The 27,854-nt window shown below is 42.6% G+C and overlaps 1 protein-coding gene across 4 annotated transcripts in view; it reads right to left on the bottom strand.

Moving 5' to 3' along the window:
• Positions 1-27,854, bottom strand: part of FRMD4B (FERM domain containing 4B) — a 361,154-nt gene that overhangs the window by 117,009 nt on the left and 216,291 nt on the right. For all 4 annotated transcript variants that reach the window (XM_009200361.4, XM_003894202.5, XM_009200359.4 and 1 more), the window contains 3 exons: positions 25,910-25,975; positions 23,671-23,765; positions 14,427-14,519 (listed from right to left, as the gene is read on the bottom strand). In XM_009200361.4, coding sequence (XP_009198625.2) covers positions 14,427-14,519; positions 23,671-23,765; positions 25,910-25,975 — 254 coding nt within the window. The remainder of the gene's footprint in view (positions 1-14,426; positions 14,520-23,670; positions 23,766-25,909; positions 25,976-27,854) is intronic.

Here is a 27,854-nt window from a genome sequence, read left to right as displayed (position 1 = left end):
GCTGGGCGTGATGGTGGGCCGGCACCTGTAACCTCAGCTACTCCGGAGGCCGAGGGAGGAGAATTGCTTGAGCCCGGAAGGTGGAGGCTGTAGTGAGCTGAGATTGCGCCACTGCAACTCCAGCCTGGGCAACAGAGGGAGACTCTGTCTCAAAAATAAAATAAACAAACAAACAAAAAAACCCCCCAAAACAATGTATAGCCAATCACTGATCAACGTTATTTCTGTAAACCAAGGAGAATTAATTCCTGACAAACAACTTTTGTAACTGTCCCCTTTCTTGATTTGTCCTTTTTTTCTTTAAACACTTGGGCCTCTCCTTCTCCAGAGCACTTCTTAAGGCAACTTGGAAGTGTGTCCTGGGCTGCAGTCCTCAACCTTGTCCCAAATAAGCTTTCTATATTAATTTTGTCTCAGCTTTTCCTTTTGGGTAGACAGTATTCTCTTCTCCCATCAGTCTAGTTTCTTCTACTCTGAGCCCTGCTGCATGGACTAGGAGAGTCACCTGACTCAAAGGCAGCCAAGATGTCAGGCGGTGAGGAGGCCTGGAAAGGAGCAAGTGCTACTCAACAGATGCTTTTTATATTGCATGATGAATGAGCCAACCGATTAACATGGGCTCTTAGAGACTGAGGGGCGGGTCAGGAGGGATTCAGTGGAGGCAGAGAAAGGCACTAAGCAGCAATCGTGAGGTAGCAGAAGCCATGAAGTAGAGAGGGACAAGAGTCCACAGCAAGAGTTGATGGACCAAAGCAGGGTAGCCGAGTCACTGTGATGGCAGACACCAAAGTGAGGCGGACCAGAGGTTGGCTGCTGCTACAGGGCTAAGATGACCCATGTTACACAAGTTTCTGTGCCTCTCCAAGAACCTTCCAGTTCAACCACTTGGTGGTGGCTGTTTCCTGCTTTCTTGGCTTTCCCATGCATTTGTATCCCTATCAATGAAGATAATATGAGCAGGCTTCCAGCGGGCAGCCTAATTAAGGGCAGCAGCAGGATCCCAGCCAACATTTCCCAAACTCTTACTAAGGTGCCTGCAATGTGCTAAGTGCTTCCCGATTGTTCTCTCATTTAATTATCACAACCACCTTGGGGAGGGACCTATGATGACCCTGATTTCACAGACTCAGACTCTTGAGTTTTAGAGATCTGCCTACCCAGTGGGGCTAGGTCTTGGTCTGGAACAATGACTTTGACTCTGTGGACAATGCTCTTAAGCAACATCTCCTGGCCTGCCACTCCCAGTTCACTCAACCAGCACTCAGCAGGAAGCTGAACCCTTAGTAATTGCGGGCATCTCAACAACGTAAAAAATAGGCAGGGAAATAAGACAAGTGTGACATTTTCACCAAAATGTTAACATATGTAGAAGTACATGTGTTCTCTATTGCTTCAATAAGCAAAACCACGGCAAAAGACTTAAGTTGAAGGATTTTGATTAACCTATAAAATATCTTTTTAAAAGTTAGAGTAGTCTCAGAAGGGGAAGGCCTTTCCACAGGAAGAGATCTCCTTGTCCTAAAAAAATCCTAGGTCAGATTAGCAGAACTCAATATCTGCTTTCTACTTGAAATTTCTGAGATTATTTTTTTCCTTCACTTCTAATTACTTCAATAGACATCTCTAACAGAGACTATTAAAAAACAGGGGGTCAATGAATTTTCTCACTAACAAAGCTCATAATAATTTCTTAATTTTATTTAAAATTTAGTCTTCACTTGAATTTCCCCATTGTCTCCAAAACTTATAAAAAATGAGTTCTGTGATTGTAACATTTAATAAGTAAAGCTGCACTGGTCTACGGCAACAGTCACATATGCAAAAGTCGTAAGGATCACTGGCTGGATATAAATGAGTGATGCTGACCAGATGGGTGGACCTGCTTGGGGGACACCGGGACACATTTTTTCTACTCTACTAAAACTCCTTCATCAAGGTGTGGGTAGGTGACCCAAGGTAGGCCAGTCAGCTTCTCACCCTGGAGAATAAACATGATTAGAAGACCTAAAGATCAAAGATGGTTGGAGCCTATTTATTCTGCTAGCAGCACTCTGATGAAATTGTCCCTTGGTTTCTGCTCCCTAGATCCTTGCAAAAGCCCTGATCCCTATCTTTTCTGAGTCCTTGTTAGTTCAGTTTTCCTTCCATTTTGTTTGTTAGCCACAAGTGGCTCTGTTGCTGGCAACCAGAGAACCCAAGTTAATACAAGGCTTCTTCTGTGCTAGGGATAATACAAAGTGCTCTACAGGAACCTTTTTTTTTTTTTTCATCTTTGGTACAACCAGATGCAGTAGGCAACAAATTATGAGCCCATTTTACAGATGAGAAAGCTTAGATACAGAGATGTCAAGTCCTCTTCTTTAGGCCATACAGCTAGCAAGTAGTGGAGCCATGACTCAAACTGAGGTCTGTTAGACTTCTAAGTTCATATTCCACGCCAATATGATATAATGCTTTCCTACAATAACAACCAAAATGAAATATAACATGTACACAATGCTGTGGGGGCCCACCAGCCTGATGCAATTAACTCAGCTTATGAATTAAGGGGAGAATGTTGCCAAACTGAAATCCATAGGACTAAGCGCCACAGGAGAGGGGACAGTTGAGCTGAGTCTTAAAGAATGCATGAGTTCACCAGGTAACAAAGGTAGGAAGGGCACTCCAGGCAGAGCGCATATTAGCCAAACCAATCCTCTTGCTAGTCTTCGGGCATTGAAGAAACCACATACAGGTTGCTGGGTAGCTTGGCGCCAAATCAGTTTGTGGTGCATCCAACTCTGAACAGATACCTTTGTACTAGAAACTGGGTTCACCTTGTTTTTGGAGCCCAGGCCCCTGACTACATCCTAGTTCCAGTAAACAGGTCTCTATCTTATTTCCCACTACTTTCTGGCGACCAGCCCTGGTGCCTCCTGCCTAGGCATCTGATTACCAGCTCTCTGAACCCATGATTCCATCTCTCCCTCAAGGGGACCATTGTAATGACTTCATATTTATGGAGTGTATGAAAAGTACATAGGGGCTTTGGGGGAAAAGGCTCTTCTCAGGCACACCTATCAACACACACTATGAACTGAAAACAAAATCTAGGACTTCTTAATGACATGAAATGGACTATCCCAGATTAAGAAAATAAAGACCTTTTCTTTCAGCCTTTTTTTGCAAAAGGATACTGTTTCCTTTTTGCATGCTTACTGTGAGCGATTTCACTAAGGTTCTGTTAAGTTGAAGCCCATGGCTAATTTTTCAGCTTCAGAAAGAACCCAGGCTTTTTGAATAGGCACACATTTTGGAGACAAACCTCAGCTTCACAAGCGTAATTTCTTGAGAAAAGAATTTGCTCAGGAAGGTTTTGTCTCTGCTATTTGGGCTCCTCCCATTAGCATTTTTTTCCTTTCTTGGTTGGCTTAACCACTCATTAGTGATGACAGAACATTACACCACAGTGACATGACAAAGACGGCTGGAAGGGACACAGCCCTGCCAGCCAGATGGCAACACATGGATGTCAAAGAGCACAACACCCAGTTGTTTGGAAGTGGCTGTCCTTTGAAGAGTCGCTTAAATTTACATGACCAATATTTTTGTCTTGTGGTATTTATTTCTAGTGGTCACAAGTCAACACTAGGGAGTGGGACAGACATTAGTTTGAATCGTAGCTCCAATGCTGATCAGTCTTGAGGTCTTGGGGCAGCTGCTCCGCTCTCAGTGCCTCTTACCTCTCTTGCCCCACACACTGGAGAAATGAGAGGTTTGAAATGTGCTTAATGGAGGGGCGCTGTGGCTCACGCTTGTAATCCCAGCACTTTGGGAGGCTGAGGCAGGCGGATCACCAGGTCAGGAGACTGAGACCATGGTGAAACCCCGTCTCTACTACTACTACAAATACAAAACAATTAGCCAGGCATGGTGGCAGGCGCCTGTAGTCCCAGCTACTCAGGAGGCTGAGGCAGGAGAATGGCGTGAATCCGGCAGGCGGAGTGAGCGGAGATAGCGCCACTGCACTCCAGCCTGGGCGACAGAGCCAGACTCCGTCTCAAAAAAAAAAAAAAAAAAAAAAAAAAAGAAATGTGCTTAACATAGCAGGTGGCGTGTAGTTTAGTAGCCAATGAATGGCGGTGATTATTAGAATATTATTATCGCTCTACTGATGTGACTGTAATAAAAGGCACTGACTTAGTTGGGAACATCTTTAAAGCTTTAACTGTAACAACCAGAATAAAAATTCCAAGTATCTGGCCAGGTGCAGTGCCTCATGCCAGTAATCCCAACACTTTGGGAGGCCAAGGCAGGCAGATCACGTGAGGCCAGGAGTTCGAGACCAGCCTGGCCACCATGGTGAAAACTCATTTCACTAAAAATACAAAAATTAGCTGGATGTGGTGGTACATGCCTGTAGTCCCAGCTATTCAGGAAGCTGAGGCAGGAGAATCGTTTGAACTCGGGAAGAGGAGGTTGCAGTGAGCTGAGATTGTGCCACTGCACTCCAGCGTGGGTGACCGAGCAAGATTCTGTCTCAAAAAAAAAAAAAAAAAAAAAATCCAAGTATCTTTCCTAAGTTCCTTCTCTCAAGGAAACAAATGCTACAAAAATGTCTGTTTTAACACAAAATGAGAAAATATTGTGAAATGAATGCTCTTCTAACCAGTTTCGACTTTTCTTTCTCAACTGAGCATGGTTTCTTTGCTTCCCAGGGCCTTTGCGAGGTCCGAGTGATATCTTCAAAGAGGGTGAATTGGGCAAGAACTGCTCAATTATTTTGCATTCTGAACAATGCTGAGTTTGTGACTGGCGTCCAGCGAGGGCTAAATCAAAACACCTCATTCTGGGTTTCATTTAGTCACCATGAGTAATTTCAGGCATTTAACTGCAGCCACACGCCTTGAAAGATTTCTATCAGATCCTCATCCACATTCTGAGCAGGGAGATATCTGTTTATTGCTTGTAATGACCCTGCAAGGTAGTCATATGTCACTTTATAATGCATGCTGAAGGCTGAAGTGTAATTTAAGTGTATTTCACTTTCTCCAAACACATCACTTTCTGCAAGCTATTATGCAGTGCTTATGGGAGTCCAATATGTTCCCTTTCATCTGTGGGAGGGGAACAGTCTTGGAGAATTCCCAGGGGAAGCACTGTTTGCTTCTACAATGTGCTCCTCTGCCAGGAATGCTCTTTCTCATTTCTGAATTTCCAGACATGGCTAGAACTAGAGAGGGCCTCCTGGTAAGCCTGTAAGAACCTGCCCTCTTGCTCCTTTCCCACAACGTGACTCTTTCTGAGTTATCTGGAAGAGCTGGAGGCCCAAAAGAGTCAGGGCCTTGCTGTGACCTGCCAGGAAGGGGAGAGAGAGAGTCTTCTCCCCTAGGCAACCTGAAGTGTCAGGGGCATGTGAATCCCAAGTGCTTGCCTCTCCTCCTCTTTAAAACAGCCTGCTCTAGTCCTCCACAGGAAAGCAGGGACAGATGCTTTGAGAGGGGGTGGGGAGGGGAGGCAGGGGAGAAAAGTTGGGTGGGGAGTCTTTTCACTGGGCACGGTGAATAATGAAGATAAATGATAAGATCCTCTGCCCAGTGCAAAGAGGACTGGGTCAGACCCAAGCCAGACAATCCCAAATCTTTCATATTCAAAGGCTGTGACAGAAACATGATAGAATGTTTCACCCACTGAATATGTGGTTGAGGCAGCCTGTTATTTATAACATAAAAATAGTTAACATTTATAGAGGGTCTACATTACCTGTTAGCACTTGGAATCCTCCAACAACCCCCAAAGTAGGTGGGTGCTACCACCAGCTTCATTTTATAGGTGATGAAACAGGCCCGAGAGGGTGCCAGAAACTACACAGTGAGTAAGTGGAAGAGCTGGAATATGAACCTAAGAATGATGCTAAAGCTCTGTTCTCAATGTTTGGGTTGGGGTGTTTACCAATGCTGAAGACACTATTTGACTGTCAGCACTTGGGGAGTGTTATTGTTTATTTTGAAACAGGGTCTTGCTCTGCTGCCCGGGCTACAGTGCAGTGGCCTGATCACTGCAGCCTCAACTTCCTGGGCTAAAGCCATCCTCCTGCCTCAGCCTCCTGAGTAGCTGTGACTGCAGGCACGCACTAAAATGCGAGGATAATTTTTGTATTTTTTGTACAGACAGAGTTTCACAATGTTGCCCAGGCTGGACCTGAACTGGACTCAAGTGCTCCACCTGCCTTGGCCTCCTGAAGTGCTGGGATTACAGGTGTAAGCCACAGTGCCCAGCCTGGGAGCATTATTGACGTCAGTAGGTGGAGACCAGGGATCTGCTAAAGATCCTACAGCACAGCTTAGCTCCCTACTAAAAAGAATGGCCTGGTCCTCAGTTTCAATAGTGCTGCTACAGTGAAACCCTGCATTGAAAGCCGAGCTTCTAATTTCTGAGCTCTGCAGCTTCTTTCACCCTTCACAATATGGTTTCTTTCTTTTCTTTTCTTTTTTTTTTTTTTTCTTTTGGAGACAGGGTCTTGCTCTGTTGCCCAGGCTGGACTGCAATGGCGCGATCTGCAACCTCTGCCTCCCAGATTCAAGTGATTCTCCTGCCTCAGCCTCCCACGTAGCTGGGACTACAGGTGTGCACCACCACACCTGGCTAATTGTTGTATTTTTAGTAGAGACGGGGTTTCGTCATGTTGGCCAGGCTGTTCTCGAACTCCTGACCTTGTGATCCACCGGCCTTGGCTTCCCAAAGTGCTGGGATTACAAGCATTAGTCACTGCGCCCAGCCACACCATACAATTTCTTTACTTTTGATGTTGCCTCTTCATTGTCCTGAGACACACACACACACACACACACACACACAGAGACAAACACACACATCCTTTAAGTATTCATGGCCCATCTGTTTCTTAAAACTCTGGAAACACAGGCACACCCACCAAAAGATAGGACTGAAAGGGTTGAGAGGGGAGTGAGCAGATTTCTAAAAATAATTTCTGATGCTTGCCCAGGGAATACACCAAGAAATAGAATCCTGTAAGAAACTGGAATCATGATCGAGCATGTGCTTCAGAGGATTCTGTGTCTTTCTTGAACTCTTGTGTGATAAAGATGTTGGATCCTCGAAGATGAAGGCCATTAACCGCCTGCCTGGAAGTTCAGAATAGGCTGGGCCAGTTAGGGGTCATGGGTGATACTGAGGCAACTGGCCTTTGTATTTCCCACGGTCTGGGGTATTGTGCATTCAGATGGGAGTGTGGTAGATGGGCAAAGACCTCTGGCTAACTCGCACACCTCCCTCAAGTAGCCTCAGCTCAGCCTAAGTAGAAGGAATCAGTTGTTTCTCTGGGCCTTTAAATCACATTCCTCCATGAAAAGATGAACTTTCCAGTCCTCTCGTTATTGTAAATCACCTACCCTCTGATGGCTTTAAACAAACGCATGCTTATCTGGTCACAAACATTTTATCCTTTCTTCCTCTTATCACTTTTCATAATTGCATTTAAAAAATTTGCTCAAGTAATATGTTCATTGTAGGAAAAAACACAGATGAGCGAAAAAGAAGAAAATGAAAATCGTCCCTACAATCATCCTACCTAGAGATTAACTATTGTTAACATTTTCAACTTAGTTTCTATCTGTACAGATGTTTTATACAATATTTTACATAGAGTGTTATCATATTGCATGGACTTTTTGTGGTCCACTTCTTTCACCTAGAATACGTTGGGAGCATCTTTCTATGTCAATAAGTCTCCCTCTTTACTACAGTCTGTCTTTATGTGTCACGTGTATTTGGCTCTCTTTAAAAAATTCTGGTGGAATGATGAGGACTCATGGGTTGTAGTCATGATGTTCCTTGAGTTAAACTCTTTCTAAAGATCTAACGTTCCAAAGACCAGGCCAGGAGTGATGAGAAGGCAGTCAGCAGTCTTGAATTCAAGGGCTCCCTGTTTGCAGCAATTTTCACCCAGAGGGAGTAGTCTGCCTCCGGGTTTCCTACTACAGTAGGAAAGTGAGTTCTTCTCAGCCCTAAGAGTGGCAGACAATGCTTTAGGGTACCACTGAGTGGATACATGCAGTCCTAGGACCCAGCAAAAGTGACTTGGAAAGAGGAGGAGGAAAAGAAGGGAGAAGAAGAGGGAAGACCAATTGAAATGAAAAACAAAACAAATAATAAAGGGGATGAAAGAAGCCAAGATTCTGGCTTTGACTGGAACAAGGTGGTACCGGCCCGAGCCACCTCAGGTTGCCCTCCTCTGAGGGAATATGAGCTTCTCCAGTGAGGTCACGGCAAGGCCCTGCACTCCTAGTTAAATGCTTGCTTGCTCCTCACTGTCAAGCCTTTCAAATATTCACATCTGGGCTGCATTACCAAGAGGCCCATATGTTTGTGGAATATAATTTATGGCAACCAGATAACAACCCCCAGCCTGGGGAAGTCCCCCAGAAACCTGGTGGAGTTTGGACTCCTATGGAAATAGAGAACTGGTTAAATAAATTATGGTACCTAAATAAATTATGGTGCGTCTATACACACAGAGGTCACACACATATTTAGCACACCTCTTTGAGATTTTATAACTGGAAAAAAGAAGACAAAGGTTTAATCTTGAAGTCATAAAGGGAACACTACGTGCTTTTGCTTTACATATTTTCTTTTCTCTGTGCAGAAGCAGCATATGTTTCTGAGCTGCTCCCTCTATCCTGGGGAATATAAACCAGATATTTATTAACCCTTCAAATCTGTAGTACCTCAGGGTTTAGCTCTGGAGTAAATGAGACAATACTTGTCGAATAGCCTAGGGCCTGCTGCAGAGTTTCTGCTACGTTTTGGTAGAGAGAAAACTTCTTGAGAGCAAGATCTCATGGAATTTTTCTTTTTCATAAATGCTACAATAAAAAAAAAATTCCTTACATTTGCATAACGTTTTGCAAAATCATTTTGTATCCCCTGCTCTCTCTTCAATTCTCATAACCAACTTGTACCATCTCCGGTGAATGTGGAGTGAGACTCAGTCTGGTCCACCCCACTCACCTCTGGCCTGGACCATTGCAACAGTTTCCTAACTGGTCTTGCTGTGCCCTCCTGCCCCGTTCCAGTCTGTCCTCAATCCAGCAGCCAGAGTGAGTCTGTTTAAAATGGAAACTGGTTATGCTCTCAAGCTCAAAACCCGTAGGCCCCAATGCCCTACAGGCCAGCCCCATGCCAACTCCTACTCATTTCCCTTTTGTAGGTTCTCTCCAGACACATGACTTCCTTCCAGGGGCTGGTACACACCAGGCATGCTCTTGCCAACCTGTCTGTGCACCTGCTGTTCCCCTGGCCTGGAAGAAACTTCCCCAGAAATGGGCCTGGGTCCTGGGTCCTTGTCTCATCTCCTGTATGCCTTTGCTCAATGCCACCTCCTTTGGGAGGCCTTCCCTGACCACTGTATTTAGAATTGCAGCCCCAGCTTTGCTAATATTCCCTTTTCCTCCTCCCTAATGGAACTTCCTCCATAACTCCTCACATAAGATGCTTTGCAGGTTTACTTTACTTAGTGTCAGTCTCTTTCCATTAGGCTGTATGCTTTATGGCTGCAGGATTTTTGTCATTTTCTTCTACCACTGCTAGATTTCCATAGGGCCAGGCACGTAGCAGGAAATCAGCAACTATTTATCAGATGAATGGACAAACTGTTATTCTACAATGAATGCATTTGTTTATGTGTATGCAGACTATGATGGTAGAGATTTTTGCCTTCTTCACTATTGGGTCCTCAGACCTAGAATGGGGTAGAGCACAACGTAGCAAAACTCTAACACATAATGAATGAATGAAGGAAGAAATGTTTCTTCACAGCTTGGTGTAGCTCCTTCCAGGAATTTTCCCAGTATTTATAGATCTATATATGTTTACAAAACATACCAACTTCAAAAAACCTCAATGTGATCACTTGAACTTCCCATGGCATAAATAGTAATCTCTGTTTTACAGAAGGACACTCATTCCCTATCTTTTTCAGATATAATGTATCTTTTCTCCTCAGATGCATGAGCAATGAGATACATGACAACATCCCTGATAACAGTGACTTATTAAAGTAATGATTTATCAGAGGAGGGGTGGAGAGGGCTGGACAATGCACCCCTCCCTCCATGGCACTATATCAGAATCTGGGCCAGGAATGTGGAGTTGGAGGGGAGTAATTGTGTAGTTTGAAAAATTTCCCAAGATGATTCAGATATGCCCTGCCTCGCCTTCTGGAGAAGCTCTGAATTGCAATGTACTTTTTCATCTAATCTCTTTTGTTAAAGTGATTCATCGTTTACTATAAAAGTGCCACCATAACCTACTGAACCTATCTTCATTGTTGGCATTAGGACTTCTAATTGTTTGCGTTGAAAATAACAGCGGTACACATGCTTTATGCTATCACTGAAGGGACTTCTTTTTCATTGTGCATTAACTATTTGGTGACCACACACCTCAGTGTCTATGAATGAGGGGCTTCTGTGCTCCATGTTCCAGTGCATGCAGCAGTACTGTGCTGACGCAAGAGGTGAGGACCCCAATCTCAAAAGAGGTCCCCTGCACTTCCAGAGGCTCCTAAAATGAGCGAACATCAAGACAGAACCAAATGCTATCTTTGGCTCTCTATTCTTCAGTCAAACAGGCAACCTGGAGATTTGTTGATGGTGTCTACTGGGATAGAAGTATTACCAATAGTTCTGTTTTCTCCAAACAGGAGGCTAGAGACCCTCTGAGGAGCACCTCACTTCACTGGAGCACAAAACAACCCCATTTGCGAGACCTCCACAGAACCAGCTACACTCCACAGTGACCTCGGTCAGTTCACGAAATTCGTTGGCGTGTGCTTTTCCTTTATCATTTCCTTAATTAAACTGGAGTAAAAACAACTACTTAATTGGAATAATAACAAAGACTATTATGATCTCACTATACTGTTGGGAGGAAGAACTAAGTGAATAATTAAAAACTTGATAAGGGTTTTAAACATGCAAGTAGTTAAGGGAAAGTAATGCGAAGTGATTATGGGACACTCTTGAGATAACACTCCAAGTAAGTGCTGAAACTCATGAACAAGCAGCAGGTCACTCTGGAATTTCAGGAACCTGCTTGGAGAAGATAGAGAGCCTTATGAATGACTGTACAGAAAGGGAGATAGAGTTTACTCCTTTGGTATTCTGTGACCCCAAACAGACCAGATATTAGCTGTCAAAGAATCTACACAAATCTGGTTACTACCTAGATGGTACTTGTTAGATTTTCTGAAGACTTAATGCTTTCATTGAGTAGATGACACTACAGAAACACTACACCATGTGCACAAAAGATGAAAGGGCAATGATGTTAGGTGCAACCTATTTTTTTTTTTTTTTTTTTTGCGACGGAGTCTCACTCTGTTCTCCATGCTGGAGTGCAGTAGTGTGATCTTGGCTCACTGCAACCTCCACCTCCTGGGTTCAACCTATTCTCCTGCCTCAGCCTCTGGAGTAGCTGGGATTACAGATGCCCACCACCAAGCCTGGCCAATTTTTTGTATTTTTAGTAGAGATGGGGTTTCCCCATGTTGGCTAGGCTGGTCTCGTACTCCTGACCTCAAGTGATCTGCCCACCTTGGCCTCCCAAAGTGCTGGGATTACAGGTGTGAGGCACCGCGCCTGGCCAGCTGTAACCTAAATTTTAATAACAACTAGAAATAGCCTTAATGCTTAAATAAATAGATTTTTATATACCCAAGGAAAGATCTCCAAGTTGCAAAGAAAAAAGAAATTAATTCATCAAACGACTTACCCTATTTTTCTAAGAAGGGGGGAAACTTGGGGGTCGAGGGGAAGGTTGGAGGTGGTGAAGAGTAATTTTTACTTTTCATTTCATTCATATAATTTGAAATGTTTATAGTGATAATATAATTCTCTCTGAAAAAGTATATTTTATTTATGTTGGGCCATTTTCCCTACACAACACAAGATTAAAACTTCGCTATTCTCTGACTCCTGCTTAAGTACTAATATGCTGTTTAACCTCTTGCCTACTAGTTCTGTTTTTTTTTTTTTTTCATTGCCATGGACACAAGCATTCATGTCACCCTCTTTCCTGGAAACTCAGTGTTTTTTTTCTTTAGGATTTCTGTGTACTTTTCCATACCAGCTATGCTCCTAGACAAATCACTACTATGCTGCCTCCTTCCTGGGTTTTAAAAATATAATTACTTCTGGCAATTAAATTACTTCTTGTTGTTGTTACTCCAATTTAATTAAAGAAATTATATTCTAAACCAGATTTCAGACCCAAAAGCAAGAAAGAAATTGGAAGTGGCTAACACTTCATTTGTTCAGTATGGAGCAGCAACTCTCCACAATCCCCATTGATTCACACAAAAAAGAACTTTCCGTTTTGTTCTTAGACAGGGTCTCTGTCACTCAGGCTGAAGTGCAATGGCATGATCAAGGCTCACTGCAGCCTTGACTTGGGCTCAAGCGATCCTCCCACCTCAGCCTCCTGAGTAGCTAGGACCACAGGTACCCACCTCCACACCCAGCTAATTTAAAAAAATTTTTGTAGAGATGGGATCTCATTATGTTGCCCATGCTGGTCTCAAATTCCTGGACTCAAGTGATTCTCCCACCTCAGCCTCCCAAAGTGTTGGGATTACAGGCATGAGCCACTGTGCCTGGCCAAAAAAGATTTCTTTAAAAATGTATTCTGTCATATTCTCATACTTTTGAATTTCACGGAACAGACTCAATTAAAATTAAAAGTATCTGTAAAATGTGACAGAATGTTGCCAGGTAATCAGTAAAAAAGCCCCCCCAAAAAAGGATGAAACCTATACCTTCATGGCATAAAACGAAGTACATTTTCATCTTCCAAAAATTAACATTATCAGGCATGGTGGCTCACGCCTGTAATCTCAGCACTTTGGGAGGCTAAGGCAGGTGAATGCTCGAGCCCAGGAGTTTGAGGCCAGCCTGGACAACATGGCAAAACCTCATCTCTACAAAACGTACAAAAAATTAGCTGGGTGTGGTGGTACGTGGCTATAGTTCTAGCTACCTGAGAGGCTGATTGTTTGAGCCCGGGAGGCCGAGGTTGTAGTGAATCAAGATTGTACCACTGCACTCCAGCTTGGATCAGAGACTGAGATCCTGTCTCAAACAAAAAACCAAAAATTAACATATACTCAGAATACAGGACAATTCTTCAGGTTCATCTAGCTTTATGAGAAGAAACTAGATTTATAAGAAACCTACCACCTTACCTCATTTTATCATTTTTAACTTCCTACCAACAGAACAAAATTTATCATAAAATTTTTCATCAAACTTAGGAAAGTGGGGAGAGGGGGTCAGCACATAAGAAGGGCTTTCAGCTCCATCAGTAATGATTTCACCTCAAGCTAGGTAGAGAAACATAGGTATTACTTCTTGTTTTTGCTTTGTTTTGTTTTTGTTTATGAGATGGAGTCTCACTGTTGCCCACACTGGAGTGCATTGGTGCGATCTTGGCTCACTGCAACCTCTGCCTCTGGGTTCAAGCGATCCTTATGCCTCAGCCTCATGAGTAGCTGGGATTACAGGAGCACATCACCAAGCTCAGCTAATTTTGTTTTGTATGTTTAGTAGAGATGGGGTTTCGCCACGTTGGCCAGGCTGGTCTCAAACTCCTAAGTGATCCACTTGCCTCAGCCTCCCAAGGTGCTGGAATTATAGTCATGAGCCACTGTGCCCAGCCGGTATTACATCTTATAACATTTTTTGTTTGTTTGTTTTAGATTGTGAACTAAAAAAATAGTTCTATCATGAGATGGATTTGAGAAATTACTGATCTAGTTGAATGCATCCATTTCAGGATACAGTTAAGTGACTTGCCCAAGCAGACCTCAGAGAACAAGTCAAGGACTCTGCATTATTTTCAGCAGTCTCTGTGCATGTGAATGGAATTCAGGTCCCTGTACTGTTAATTATTTCCTTAAGCATTTGTTTGTATTTTATGCTCTATTCAAATTAAGGCATCAAATTGTATAAAATTCAATTATTTCCAAGTCTGTAGAAAACATTATTGCTACCTAAAATGTAATAGCAAATGTTTGTCATATTTCAAATAATAGGAATCTTAAAAATATGTTGAGTGAGAAACAGGCTTATGTATTAAAATATAATACCCATGTTTTTCAGCTTTAAATTGATCTAAGAGGCTTTGAGGAATAAAGGAAGGTGACTCTATCCTTCATCTTCAAAGAAAACAGCTCTACAGTATCTATGGTAACTTGGTCCTCAGACCAAGACAGTAGAGAATCTCTTTCAAATGATAATGTTTTGATAGGTCTCTTCTCTTTTTATTCGCTAATCACCAGAAATGTAAAAAACAGAAAAGAAAACACACACGAAAACCAAAAATAACAGAAAAAAAGAGGGATGCTAACTGGGTCTGTGGATACATACCTCACAGCAAAGTGCAAAACGGTTGGGCCTGGTTTCTTGGGCAAATCATGGTCAAGAACTCGGTGGTCTAACTGTAGCCAGTTCTGCTGACCTCTGTGAGAGCAAAGCAAAGAAAAAGGATTCAACAGAAAGTCAGAAAAGTTCAGCAACATACAGTGTTGGCAAAGCTGCGGGGAAATCGTTGCTCTCATACACTGATGGTAGGAGCACAACCTGTTACAACTGGTAATGAGACCAACTCAGCAATTTCTTTCAAAACTGTGAAAGCACTTGCTTCTGAACCAGCATTTCCATTTCCAGGAGTATATCAAGGCAAACTTGCACATGTGAGAAATAATTTGTATATGAAATCACTCGCTGTGGCATCATTTGAAATAGCAAAAGGGGTGGAAATAACTTCAATGTCCAAGAGGATATTGTTTTAAAAAATTATTTAAAATTATAGAGTGGCCAGGCGCCAGTGGCTGATGCCTATAATCCCAGCACTTTGGGAGGCCGAGGCGGGCTGGTCACCTGAGGTCAGGAGTTCGAGACCAGCCTGGCTAACATGGTAAAACCCTGTCTCTACTAAAATACAAAAAATTAGCAAGGCATGGTGGCGTATGCCTGTAATCCCAGCTAGTCGGGAGGCTGAGGCAGGAGAATCACTTTAACCTGGGAGGCGGAGATTGCAGTGAGCTGAGATTGCGCCATTGCACTCCAGCCTGGGCAACAAGAGTGAAACTCCGTCTAAAAAACAAACAAACAAACCCCCAACCCCCTCAAAATAAACAAACAAACAAAACTATAGAGTGAAATACAATGCAGCCATAAAATAGGCTGAAGAACATGGGTGTGGTGCCACACACATGTAGTCCCAGTTATTCAGGAAGCTGATGCAGGATGATTGCCTTGAGCCCAGGAGTTCGAGGCTGCAGTGTGCCATGATCACAGCTGTGAACAGCCACTGTACTCCAGCCTGGGCAACATAACCAGACCCTGTCTTTAAACAACAACAACAAAAAAGCCAGAAAGCCTCTTTATAAACCTATTTTGAACAATTTCCAAGGTACAATATTAAATGAAAAAGCAAGATGCATAGCAGCAAGTATACAGCCATTTTTTAAATTAAACAAAGAACAAACATACATATGTGCATGTATATATTACAAAAAGCTGAGAGGAAAAACAAAAAACTGGTAACATTAGTTGACTTTCGAGGTAAAAAACTAGGCCATATGTTAATATTACATTTTTATGAAATATGAAATATTTTAGATAATCAAGGAGAAAACTTCTGGTTCAATGAAATACAACACACAGGTTGGGTGTAGTGGCTCACGTCTAGCACTTGTAATCCTAGCACTTGGGAGGCCAAGGCAGGCAGATTGCTTGAGCCCAGGAATTTGAGAGCAGCCTGGGCAGCATGGTGAAACCCGATTTCTACAAAGAATACAGAAAAAATTAGCCTAGCGTGGTGGTGCGTGCCTCCTGTCCCAGTTTCTACAGAGGCTGAAGTGGGAGGATCACTTGGACCCAGGGAAGTCAAGGCTGCAGTGAGCTGTGATCATGCCACTGCATTCCAGCCTAGGCAACAGAATGAGACCCTGTCTCAAAACAAAAGCAAAAACAAAAACAAAAAACCAGACACACAACAATAACAGCTTTTTAAGAAAGTACAGGGTTGATGCTAGGCACAGTGGCTCATGCCTCTAATCCCAGCACTTTAGGAGGCTGAGGTGGGAGAATTGGCTGAGGTGGGAGGATTGCTTGAGCCCAGGAGTTTGAGGCTGCAGTGAGCTATGATTGTGCCACCACACCCCAGTCTGGACAACAGAAGGAGAACTTGTCTCAAAAAAAAAAAAAAAGGCCAGGCACGGTGGCTCATGCCTGTAATCCCAGCACTCTGGGAGGCCAAGGTGGGCAGATCACTTGGGGTCAGGAGTTCAAGACCAGCCTGGCCAACATGGTGAAACCCCGTCTCTACTAAACATTCAAAAATTAGCTGGGAGTGGTGGCGGATGCCTGTAATCCTGGCTACTTGGGAGGCTGAGGCAGGAGAATCACTTGAAGCCAGAAGGCAGAGGTTGCAGTGAGCAGAGATCGTGCCCCTACACTCCAGCTTGCGTGACAGAGCAAGACTCCATCTCAAAAAGAAAAAAAAAAAAAAGTACAGGTCAAATACTCTCTGAGTGCCACTTCTGTATATATATTATAGGCTTACTAAGATTTAAGCATGTACTTGCTTATTTTACTTACTCAAGAGCCTCACCAAGTTCATAAACAGTTCTCTCTAGATTTCGACCCTTGAGGTATCAAAAGGACACCGGGGCTCAGAACTGTTTACGTGCCTTTTCCGAGGTTGTCCAACTAGTTCATCCATTTTAGGCTGTAAATTCCCAGAGGGCATAGACCCTCTTTTACTTGCTTACATAAAATTCAATCTAAGAACATGCTGATGGTGGTAGGATAGCGTGTCAAAATGTAATAAAATCTAGAATGGGCCAGAAGACATTTTCAAAAACCTTTTAGTCCTTGAGTAAAAAATTAAAAAACAATATCAGAAAATTCTAGGCTGCATTCATTATAAGTAAACAGGAAAGGTGAGAATAAATAATAATATTAGCAGTAGTAATAATAACAATAGCTAGTCTCTATTGAGCAATGACCCTGTGCCAACCAAGTTGGAACTCTTTATACATTAAAGCTATATTTTACAATAAGCCAGTGAGGAAAGTGCTAGAGCTGGGATTTGAATTCAGGACTTCCTTTCTTCCTCCCTACTCCCCGCCACCCCACCCAGTGGACTTGTATATAAAAGTACCCAGGACTTTCAGTACTGGAGAAAATGAGACCAGAGAGTTGAATCAGCTTTTATTTTATTTATTTATTTATTTATTTTTATTTTTTTGAGACGGATTCTCGCTCTGTCGCCCAGTCTGGAGTGCAGTGGCGCGATCTCCGCTCACTGCAAGCTCCGCTTCCCGGGTTCACGTCATTCTCCTGCCTCAGCTTCCCGAGTAGCTGGGACTACAGGCGCCCGCCACCACGCCCGGCTAATTTCTTTTTTTTTTGTATTTTTAGTAGAGACGGGGTTTCACTGTGTTAGCCAGGATGGTCTCGATCTCCTGACCTTGTGATCCACCCACCTCGGCCTCCCAAAGTGCTGGGATTATAGGCTTGAGCCACCGCGCCCGGCTGAATCAGCTTTTATAATGACTTCTGACTCAGTCTCTGATACTTAGCCGGTTAAACGCTGGAAAGAGTGTGTCTTTGTTTCCATAGTTACAAGACAAGGCTTTTTGATACCTGTTCCCAGCTTTCCTTGCAGGAATATTATAAAGATAAATAAGCTGATTAAGTAACACAAGGGGAGGTCCTTAGAACTACTGCACTTGTATGTAAAACATAATAAGATAGGAGACTGACATTAAGAGAGTCTTACACTATATTTCATCAAGTTTAGGATGCCACTGATTTAAAGACACATCCCAGTTTCACAGGTGGTCAAATGTGTGTCTTAAAATATATAACATATTTTATAGTATCAGATCTCAAAAGTTTTCTTAGGAAAGATGTATGATTTTAAAAGCATAACAGGCTAGACATGGTGGCTCACACCTGTAATCTCAGCATTTCAGGAGGTTAAGGCAGGAGGATCACTGGAGCCCAGGAGTTCAAGGCTGCAGTGAGCTATGATCATGCCACTGCACTCCAGCCTGGGAAACAGAGTGAGACCCTGTCTCTAAAAAGAAATTGAAAGCATAATGTATATTTATATGAACTTGCATGGAATGGTGTCTATGAAAGAATGAAGCAAGTTGTACAATAACACATACAGCATAAACCAATTATGTTAACCACAGATGCACGCTCAAAACACTATTAAATATTGATGAACATTTTTAGATATATTTCTGGAGAGTCACACAGCAACTTGCTAGTACTGGTTACCTCTGTGGAAGAAACTACAGTTGCAGTGGGAAGGTAATCAAAAGGGACTGGACTCAACCATGACATTAAAGAAGATATTCATGCATATATAATATGAAATAGTTTTTTTAAAAGGATAAATTACAAATTAGATTTTAAAAAAAATCTACCCACAATCTCATCAAGAGGAAAAAGTCCAGAAGAATTTTTTTTTAAATGCCCATAATTCTACTACTGAAATGTAATCAAGGTTACTTATTGCTTATAACTTGCTTTTGTCAGGTTTTCCCATCAGTAAATATAATAGACCTAACCAATTTCTTAAAAAGACAGCCATATCCACCCCTATCAGGAGTGCAGACTAACCACAAAGCAAGTTTTATTTTTGGCTAGAATTATATCAACAGAAGGCCCATTGTCAGAGTCCCATTGGAAGGGACAGTGATCAAAAGTCACAGTTGTGTTGTAAAGTCCATTTGTTATTTCTTGGTTAACAAAGCTTATTTAGCAAAGCCGTTCAAAACATGAGAAGGCAAAACAAAAAATGAAATGGGTGAAGAGATGGAACCATTATGGTGACCTGAAGGGCTGGTGCCTCAGGAGGGCCGTGACTGCCCTCTAGGGGTGAAAGACTCACTTTGCACACAGAGCTGCGCAAGGCACTAACTAGCTTAATCTCAGAAACTCTATCCCTCTCCCCATAACGTGACCTTGAATCTATTGTTGGTCATCATCACTGCTTTTATTATGTAATTGCCATCTATTTTTCCATTTCTCCTCTTGGTCTGTGGATGAGTTGTAGACAGTAGCTACTTTCATTGACAAAATGTTCCTTTCAGCTTTGCCTTCCTCTATTTAAAGTTCACCAAAGGCAAAAGACGCTTGTGGCATCTAGGCTGGAAAATGCAACTCAGACGGCATCCTGGGAGGGCCCTCACTCAGTGGTTTTACGGGGGCGAAGGGAGGCAGGAGGGAAGTGCTGAAAGAAAATACTTTCCAAAAATATTTACCAGACAAAGAAAAAGCACTAGGCTTGTGACCAAGACATTCCAAGGAGACACCCTTAGACATCAGCAATTTTCCAGGCCCGCTCCCCAGAAAGGTAGAAATGGCCAATTTCCACCCCCTCAACAGCCCCGCTCATACTTCTTCTGAAAATAAACACGACTAGAGCCAGGAGACACCTCCCCAAACTGGTCATAATTCAGAAAGAGACTCTGCCTTCGCTTGCAGGGGAGTGCACAGAGGACATTTTGGAGCCAGGGTTCTTGGAAAGAACATAACTATAGTTATCTCCTTTGGCTCAGCCAAAGGCTGTGTGAGCCATTCTTCTCCCAGCGTAGTTTTGAGAAAGAAATCTCAGAGCAGACAACGAGAAGGGTGGCCCAAATAATTGAAGGAAGTCATTCCTATTATTCCTTTTCTTTTTTCTTTTTGGACAGAGTCTCGCTTTGTCACCCAGGCTGGAGTGGCACAGTCTCGGTTCACTGCAACCTCCACCTCCCAGGTTCAAGTGATCCTCGTGCCTCAGGTGCCTGAGTAGCTGGGATTACAGGCGCCCGCCACCACGCCCAGCTGATTTTTGTATTTTTAGTACAGATGGGGTTTTGCTGTGTTGCCTAGGCTGGTCTCAAATTCCTGACCTCAGGTGATCCACCCACTTCGGCCTCCAAAGTGTTGAGATTACAGGTGTGAGCCACCACACCTGGCCTATTATTTCTTTTCTTTCTGAAGAGAAAGTCTTACAGTCTGAACCCCTTACTTATGCACTGTCTGGTTTATATTCCACTGAGCTTGGAGCTTTTCCCGAAGCCTCCCATGTGGCCAGGACCCTCTTTTCCAGTCTGCCACAAACATTGCAGCCTGAGGGACCTCTGACACTGCAAGTCAAAAGCCACATTCCTCCTCCCTATAACATCCTTCCATGGCCTGGGTGTGCCTCCTCTATCTGTGTGACTAACAAGGCTCACCTATGATCTTGTCCCCATGATCAGGCCAACGTCTTCAACCTTGGGCAAATGTACCTTGTTTGTTGCCATGTTCATGCATTTGCCCACAAAATAACTCTTGCCTAGAATGTCACCTCCCATCTCCCCTCCCATCTATTTAAAGTCTACCTGACTTGCAAGATCCAATTTTAGTTAGTCGTCTGTGTGACGCCTACTCCAGTCCTCCTTCAGTTTCCTTCTCAACACTCCCTTATTGCAATACATTGGGACGATAGCTCCCTTTTATTGTGGGCCTGTGAGATATACTCTGCATACCTCACCTGATTTAATAGTATTGAATACTAGTACCCTATTATAGGTGCCTTATGTAGTACATACTATATAAGTCACTATTATTATGTCCAGCATACAGATGAGAAAACTTGAGTGTCAGAGATGTTAAGTAACTGATCTAAGGTCACACAGCTAGCTATCAAGATTCTCTGATACCTGCTCCTGCCTCCCTCTCAACCCTCATCCTGTACCACTTTGCCTCTTAATCTCTGTACTCTCATCACACTGGCTTTGTTTTTGTTTGGGACAGGATCTTGCTCTGTCGCTTGGGCTGGAGTGCAGTGGTGAGATCATGGCTCACTGCAACCTCCACTTTCTGGGCTCACGCAATCCTCCCACCTAAGCCTCCCGGGGAGTTGGGACTACAGGTGTGTACCACTATGCCCCCTTACTTTTTTTTTTTTTTTTTGTATTTTTAGTAGAGATGGGGTTTCACCATGTTGCCCAGGCTGGTCTGGAATTCCTAGGCCCAAGTTGGTCTGACTGCCTCAGCCTCCCAAAGTGCTGGGATTAGAGATGTGAGCCACTGTGCCCAGCCTTGTTTTTTCTTTCTCAAAAAACAAATCACAAAAGTCATGCTCAGCCCCACCTCAGGAGTTTTGCACTGGTTTTTGTTTGTAATGCCTCCCCAAATTTTTGCACAACTGGCTCTTGCTTTTCATTACATGTCACCTCCTAGATCCTGTCCTAGTCCACCCTGTCTAAAACTGACCTCAAGTTTTCTTGGTCATGGCCTTTTATGTTCTTCAATGCACTTATACTTGCTGATATTCCTTTGATTTATCTGTTTGTTTACTTGTTATGCTAGACTATACCATTGCAATATGAGCTCCATAAAAGCAGGGGCCTTGTCTGTGTTACTCCTAGCTGAATCCTTGTGATCTAGAACAACACCTGGCATTGAGCGGGCATTCAAAAACTATTTTATTTTCTATTTTTAGAGATGGGGTCTTGCTCTATTGCCTCGGCAGGTGTGCAGAGGCATGATCATAAGCTCACTGTACCCTTGAACCCCTAGGCTCACGCAGTCCTCCCACCTCAGCCTCAGTCTCCTAAGTGTCTAGGACTAGAGTTGTACATCACCACACCTGGCTGATTTTTAATTTTTTTTTTTTTTTTTTTTGGTAGAGATGGGGTCTCATTATGTTGTCTAGGCTGGTCTTGAACTCCTGGCCTCACGCAATACTCCCTCCCTTGGTCTCCCAAAGTGCTGGGATTACAGGTGTGAGCCACACTTAATGTAAATATATATATATATTTGAGACAACGTCTCACTCTGTCGCCCAGGCTGGACGGCAGTAGTGCCATTGTTATAGCTCACTGCAGCCTCCACCTCCTGGGCTCAAGTTGTCCTCCCACTTCAGCCTCCCGAGTAGCTGGGACTACAGATGTGTGTCACCATGCCTGGCTGATTTTTTTAATTTTTATTTTTGTAGAGATGGGGTCTCCCTATATTGCCTAGGTGGTTCTGAAACTCCTGGACTCAAGGGATCTGCCCATCTCGGCCCTCCAAAGTGCGGGGATTGTAAGTGTGAACTATCACACCCAGCCATTATTTTTTCAATGAATAAATTACTCCAATATTCATGTTGTTAACCCCTATTCTATGTGACCTCTGCCTAAATTATAGTCCTTATAGCAGTTACAATTTATACCACATAACCTAGCCATTGTATATTTATGGCTTTATGTCTCATACTGTTTGCTATGATTTCATCCACATTTGGAGTCAGCCTACATTTGTGCATGTTCAATCACTGATTCGCAGGAGTTGGTGCTGGCTATGGACATCGGCATTTCCCATTTCATCCAGTAGAGGACAGGTCATACAGAGCCTCTCAAATGGTAGCTGCTGAGTGATTCAGAGTGAGGTGAGAGATGTCTAGTGTACTCTCTTCTGCCTTGTCGAGTCCTCTTTGGGAAATATCCTCGGTCCAGAATCAAAGTTTTCAGGTTTTTCTACTCCTCCTGATAACTCAGCTGCCTGGTTTTTGCCCAGCGCAAGTCCTGAGCCTGCTGGCATATCCTGGAGGTCCTAGGCTCACAGCCCACGCAGGCTGAGAATGATCAGAAGCCACAAGATGTTACAAGCAAATTAACTCTTTCTTGAGATGATTTTCCACCTGATTAAACTGAAGAACTGAAAAACATTTAAATTGGCAGCATTATGCAAAGAATGCTGGGTGGTTGGCCAACAGATTTTATGTCTGGAACACATCTTCTTGCATTTTAATATTTAAGGAGCTCTTTGGAAATTATCTGCAGAAAGAGGAAGGATTCCTCTGATAATGTATTGGGCTGCATATAATGTGGCAAATTGGGCTGCCATAAAAAAGACAGACAGATACACACACACACATACAGACACACACACACACACACACACACACACACAGAGAAAAGAGCTAGTAAGTCCAAACACATTTGCTTAGAGTGTTAAATCCCCATAAATTTATTTTTATTTACCTGCCTTGTTTTGGGGAGCATATATATTGTTGACAAATACATACAACATTCAACAACTTAGCATAAAAGGCAAAAGGAAAAAAAGAAAAAGATAGTTGAGAAGGCAACATAAAATGGACCTACGTGGTAGTTTAAAAGTTCCTTCCGTATTAAACTATATACATGTTTTTTGAGTGGGCCACAAATTTGCCTTTAAGCTCTCTTGCCACCAACACCAACACATCAACTCAGTTTCAAGATGTGAGTAAATATTTAGTATTTCTATCACTGATATATAAGATAATTAGCAAGCACAATCACATTCAAAGACATGAGAAGATACACTGGAATCAGGAATAACAAACTCACTACTACAAATTTCTAAAACACTTAAACAATATTTTGAGTTCCTAAAATGGTCCGTATCCCTTTTCTTCTCCCTTTGCAATAGTCCTAGGAGAAAAATCGCATATTAAAAAACCTTTAGCTAAGCAGGACATGTTCTGAATCCTGGAGGACTTATTTCCTTTTTTGTTAATCATGGATGACAGCAAGTAGGTAGCCCAGGCAAAAGGTAAAGCAACTAAAACTATTAAAAGACTTACGTGTCATCTATGAATGTTATTCCAAAATACTCCTTTTCTTTCAGGTTGAAATGTGAAGCCACTAGGTCCAGCAACTCTCTTGCTAAAAGTTTGGGCTGTCAAAATAAAAATCTGGTTAGAAGCAATTTGGTTGCCTCTCTCTTACTGCTACCACCTTCCTCTGCCCTAAACGGTTTAAAGCACCTTTTGTTTATTTGTTTGTTTTTTTTTATTACCTGCCCTTGTTTGTGGATTAGGTTGATGTACTATAGACAATTCTTTAAGAATTGTGGGAAGGAGAAGAGATGGGAATAGGAATATCAATGAGACTATTGTTTTCATGTGTTTGCAATTTCCCCTCTAAGGTGCACTTACTAAGATGTTTTGGAAAAAATACTCTTTTATATGTAATGTGGTGCTAATGCCCAAGACAAAGAATATTAAACAGCTTGCTGCTTGGTTATCTGTGATATATAAAAGATTGCGGGAATCATTTTGCTTCCTGGTGGCCAGCTGAAGAAGCCCAAGACTCAAAGTTGTGGGGCTGCTAATGAAAATAATAATAATAATAATAATAATAGTTTCCATGTATTATGCTGAACTTATATCCATTATCATTTAATCCTTATAATGAGCTATGAGGTAGGCTTTTTATTTCCATTTTATAAATGAGTCAACCAAGGCCCACAGTGGTTAAGCACCTTGCTTGATGTTACATTGTTAGTAAGAGCAGGGATCTGAACCTAGTCTGTCTCCTTCTAAAGCCTAAGCTTTTCCTTCCTAAGATAGAGAAATTGTACCCATTCCACACATCATAATCAACAGTAATGAGCACCTAGTTAGAAGAAGGATGTAATCTATAAGTTTTTGGGAAGCTCTGGATCTGCTGAGAAGAAGCATGGGCTTGGAACCAGCCAGAATACCTGGAGTGACAATTGATGCTGGATTTGGAGGGACTGGGGAAGAAAAGGGGAATGCTTGCAGGAGAGCACTCTGGATGGATTCTTTCTAAACTTTGAGTCAAACAGCTTAGGGTATATTACGATGGCTGTTGGGGATAAAAATGGACATGATTTAAAGAAAAAAAAAAAAGAAAAGAAACAGGCAGACATCTAGACTAAAGGTCTACTTGGGCAGAGCTACTGTTGACTGTATTATTTCACTCTAATTGAAGCCTAAGCATAGTGGGCTAGGGACAGGCCTCAGAAGAGAAAAGAATTTAGGTTTGGTTAGAGGAGAAAATTCTAGGCTAGCTGTAGGTGTGGCCTGTCCGCAGGGACGTTCACAATTTTTAAAGACTCTTGGTCCAGAGTGTTGGGTGAATAGAAAGAGAAGCATCAACAATTGTAATATCATCAGTTGGCTGGGCGCAGTGGCTCATGCCTGTAATCCCAGCATCTTGGGAGGCTGAGGAGGGTGGATCACTTGAGGTCAGGAGTTCGAGGCCAGCCTGGCCAACATGGTGAAACCCTGTCTCTACTAAAAATACAAAAATTAGCCAGGTGAGGTGGCGGTGGCCTGTAGTCCCAGCTACTCAAGACATTGAGGCAGGAGAATCACTTGAACCCGGGAGGCAGAGGTTGCAGTGAGCTGAGATTGTGCTACTGCATTCCAGCCTGGGCGACAGAGCAATACTCTGTCTGGGGGAAAAAAAAAAAAGTGATTATATATATAAAATCACTTATATAGTGCCATATATTTTACAAAGAGATTTCACTCACATATATAATCTAGCTTGATTTTTAACCATAATTCTTCTGAGAAGCCTAGGCAGTTCACAGTTGATGAAACTGGGTATTTCACTTACACAACACCATGTAGCTGGACAGTGGCAGAATACAGATTCTCACCTCACAATAATCCTTTCAGGAAGTACTACAGTTTCCAATTTGCCGACAAGAGGTCAGAGAAGTAATGTCAATTTCCCAGGGTCACAGAGCTATTAAGTGTCAAGCTGAGATTGGAACCTAAGTGTCTCTGAATCCATGTCACCAGGCTGTAATTGCTCTAACATATGGACCAAGTGTTCTGACTTTTAAGATGCTTTTCTCCCCCTTGATCAATTCTGAGTCATTGGCTTTGAGGCAAAGATAACGGAGAAGACTGAATACAGACTAAGAGGCTCAGAGAGGGAAGGAGAATGAGCTGTCCCTGTGTGGGCAAAGCCTACCTGGGCAAGACTTATCTGTGTAACACCCACTTGGGCAACACCTACCCGGGCAAAACCTATCTGGGCAACGCCCACGTGGGCAACACCTACCTGAACCAGCAGCTCCAGTCTCCTATCATCCAGGAGGTGCACCTGGCAGTGCCTGCCTTCTGTCATCTGCAGAAACAAGACAGCAAGAGTGGTGTCAGGGCCACGGCTGGCAAGCAAACCTTTGGACTCATTGTGTCATTTATTTTAGATGAGATGTTCTCAGCCTAAAAATGGCTTTAGTTGAGTTAATAAACAGGCTTGGCCAGAAACAGATTTATTATATGGGAGTAACTGGATTTAAAAGAAGAACAAATAGCACAGGCTAGTCAATAGATTGCAAAAATAATGTCCATACAGTCCACCGAGTTCAAACAATGCACACAAAATTATTCTATGTAAAGTAGGTCTTCATCCCAGAGGAAACTACTATATTTTTCCTGGAATTAATGTTTTATTCAAAAAAAAAAAAAAAAAAAAAAAAAAAAAAAGCCAGCCGGGCACAGTGGCTCACGCCTGTAATCCTAGCACTTCGGGAGGCAGAGGCAGGCAGATCGCTTGAGGCCAGGAGTTTGAGACCAGCCTGGGCAACATAGTGAAACCCCGTCTCTACTAAAACTACAAAAAAATAGCCAGGCATGTGGTGCACACCTGTAATCCCAGCTATTCAGTAGGCTAAGGCATGAGAATTTGCTTGAACCTGGGCAGTGGAGTTTGCAGTGAGCTGAGATCATGCCACTACACTACAGCTTGAGTGACACAGTGAGACTCTGTCTCAAAAAAGAAAACAAACAAACAAACCCTTTATTCAGCTGGGCACAGTGGCTCATGCCTGTAATCCCACATTTTGGGAGGCCAATCAGGCCAATCAGCGTGGATCACTTGAGGCCAGGAGTTTGAGACCAGCCTGGCCAACATAGTGAAACCCCTTTCTACAAATAATACAAAAATTAGCCTGGCACAGTGGTATGTGCCTGTAGTCCCAGCTACTCAGGAGGCTGAGTTGGGAGAATCACTTTGGCCTGGGAGGTTGAGGCTGCAGTAAGCTGAGATTGTACCACTGCACTCCAGCCCGGGTGACAGAGAGAGACCCTTTTCCAAAAAAAGAAGAAAAAAAATGTATTTATTCATTGGTGTGTTTAACATCTCTCTGGGCATGGTAGCATGCACCTACAGTCCCAGCTACTAAAGAAGCTGAGGTGGGAGGATCGGTTGAGGCCAGGAGTTCAAGACTGTAGTGAGCCAGGATCACACCTTTGAATAGCCACTGCACGCAAGCCTGTGGGCAACATAGACCTCATCTCTTAAAATAAAAATGAAAAGTCTTCATTTTGGAAACTCTCCCCCTACTTTTAGTCCACCAACATAGTTTACTATCATTACCATAGTTAAGAACAGTTAAGATACATAGTTAAGAACAGTTTGATATATATATTTTTGATTATATTTAGGTTTTTATTATTCAGAATTGCAATACTAAAAAAATCTTTGAATGCCAAGATACTCCTTGATTAACTCATGTTCCAAACCATTTTATCTGCAGAAATCACCATCCTGTTAGTTTAAGCATCCTCATAGACCACTTTTATATGTATTTTCAGATATATATTTACATATTAAAATATTTCATATTATTTTACTTTAGTACATATTATGTTGAATGTATTGTTTTGCAAATGAAGCACTCTTAATATTTCTGCGTGAGTGTAACTATACAGAAATCTGACATATATGTGTGTATATGTGTGTATCCGTGTATGTGTGTGTATACATATTTTTTATTGTTGTTGTTTCTTTCTTTTTCAATTCGAGTAGGACTATGCTTCACTTGCTGTTTTGCCTCTTGCTTTTTAAATTCAGTGTTTCTTGTTGATCTTTCCAATGTCAGCACCTATAGATGGACCTCATTCTTTTTAAAGACTCCATAGTATCAATCATTGTGTGGATACATGATAATTAAATAACAGACACAGGTTGTTGCCAATCTTTTGCTATCACAAGCAACGTC

This window comes from Papio anubis, chromosome 2 (genome assembly GCF_008728515.1).
Source record: "Papio anubis isolate 15944 chromosome 2, Panubis1.0, whole genome shotgun sequence".
Taxonomy (NCBI): domain Eukaryota; kingdom Metazoa; phylum Chordata; class Mammalia; order Primates; family Cercopithecidae; genus Papio; species Papio anubis.
The sequence above is the reverse complement of the archived record's forward strand: the minus strand, read 5'-3'. Positions and strand labels throughout refer to the sequence as shown.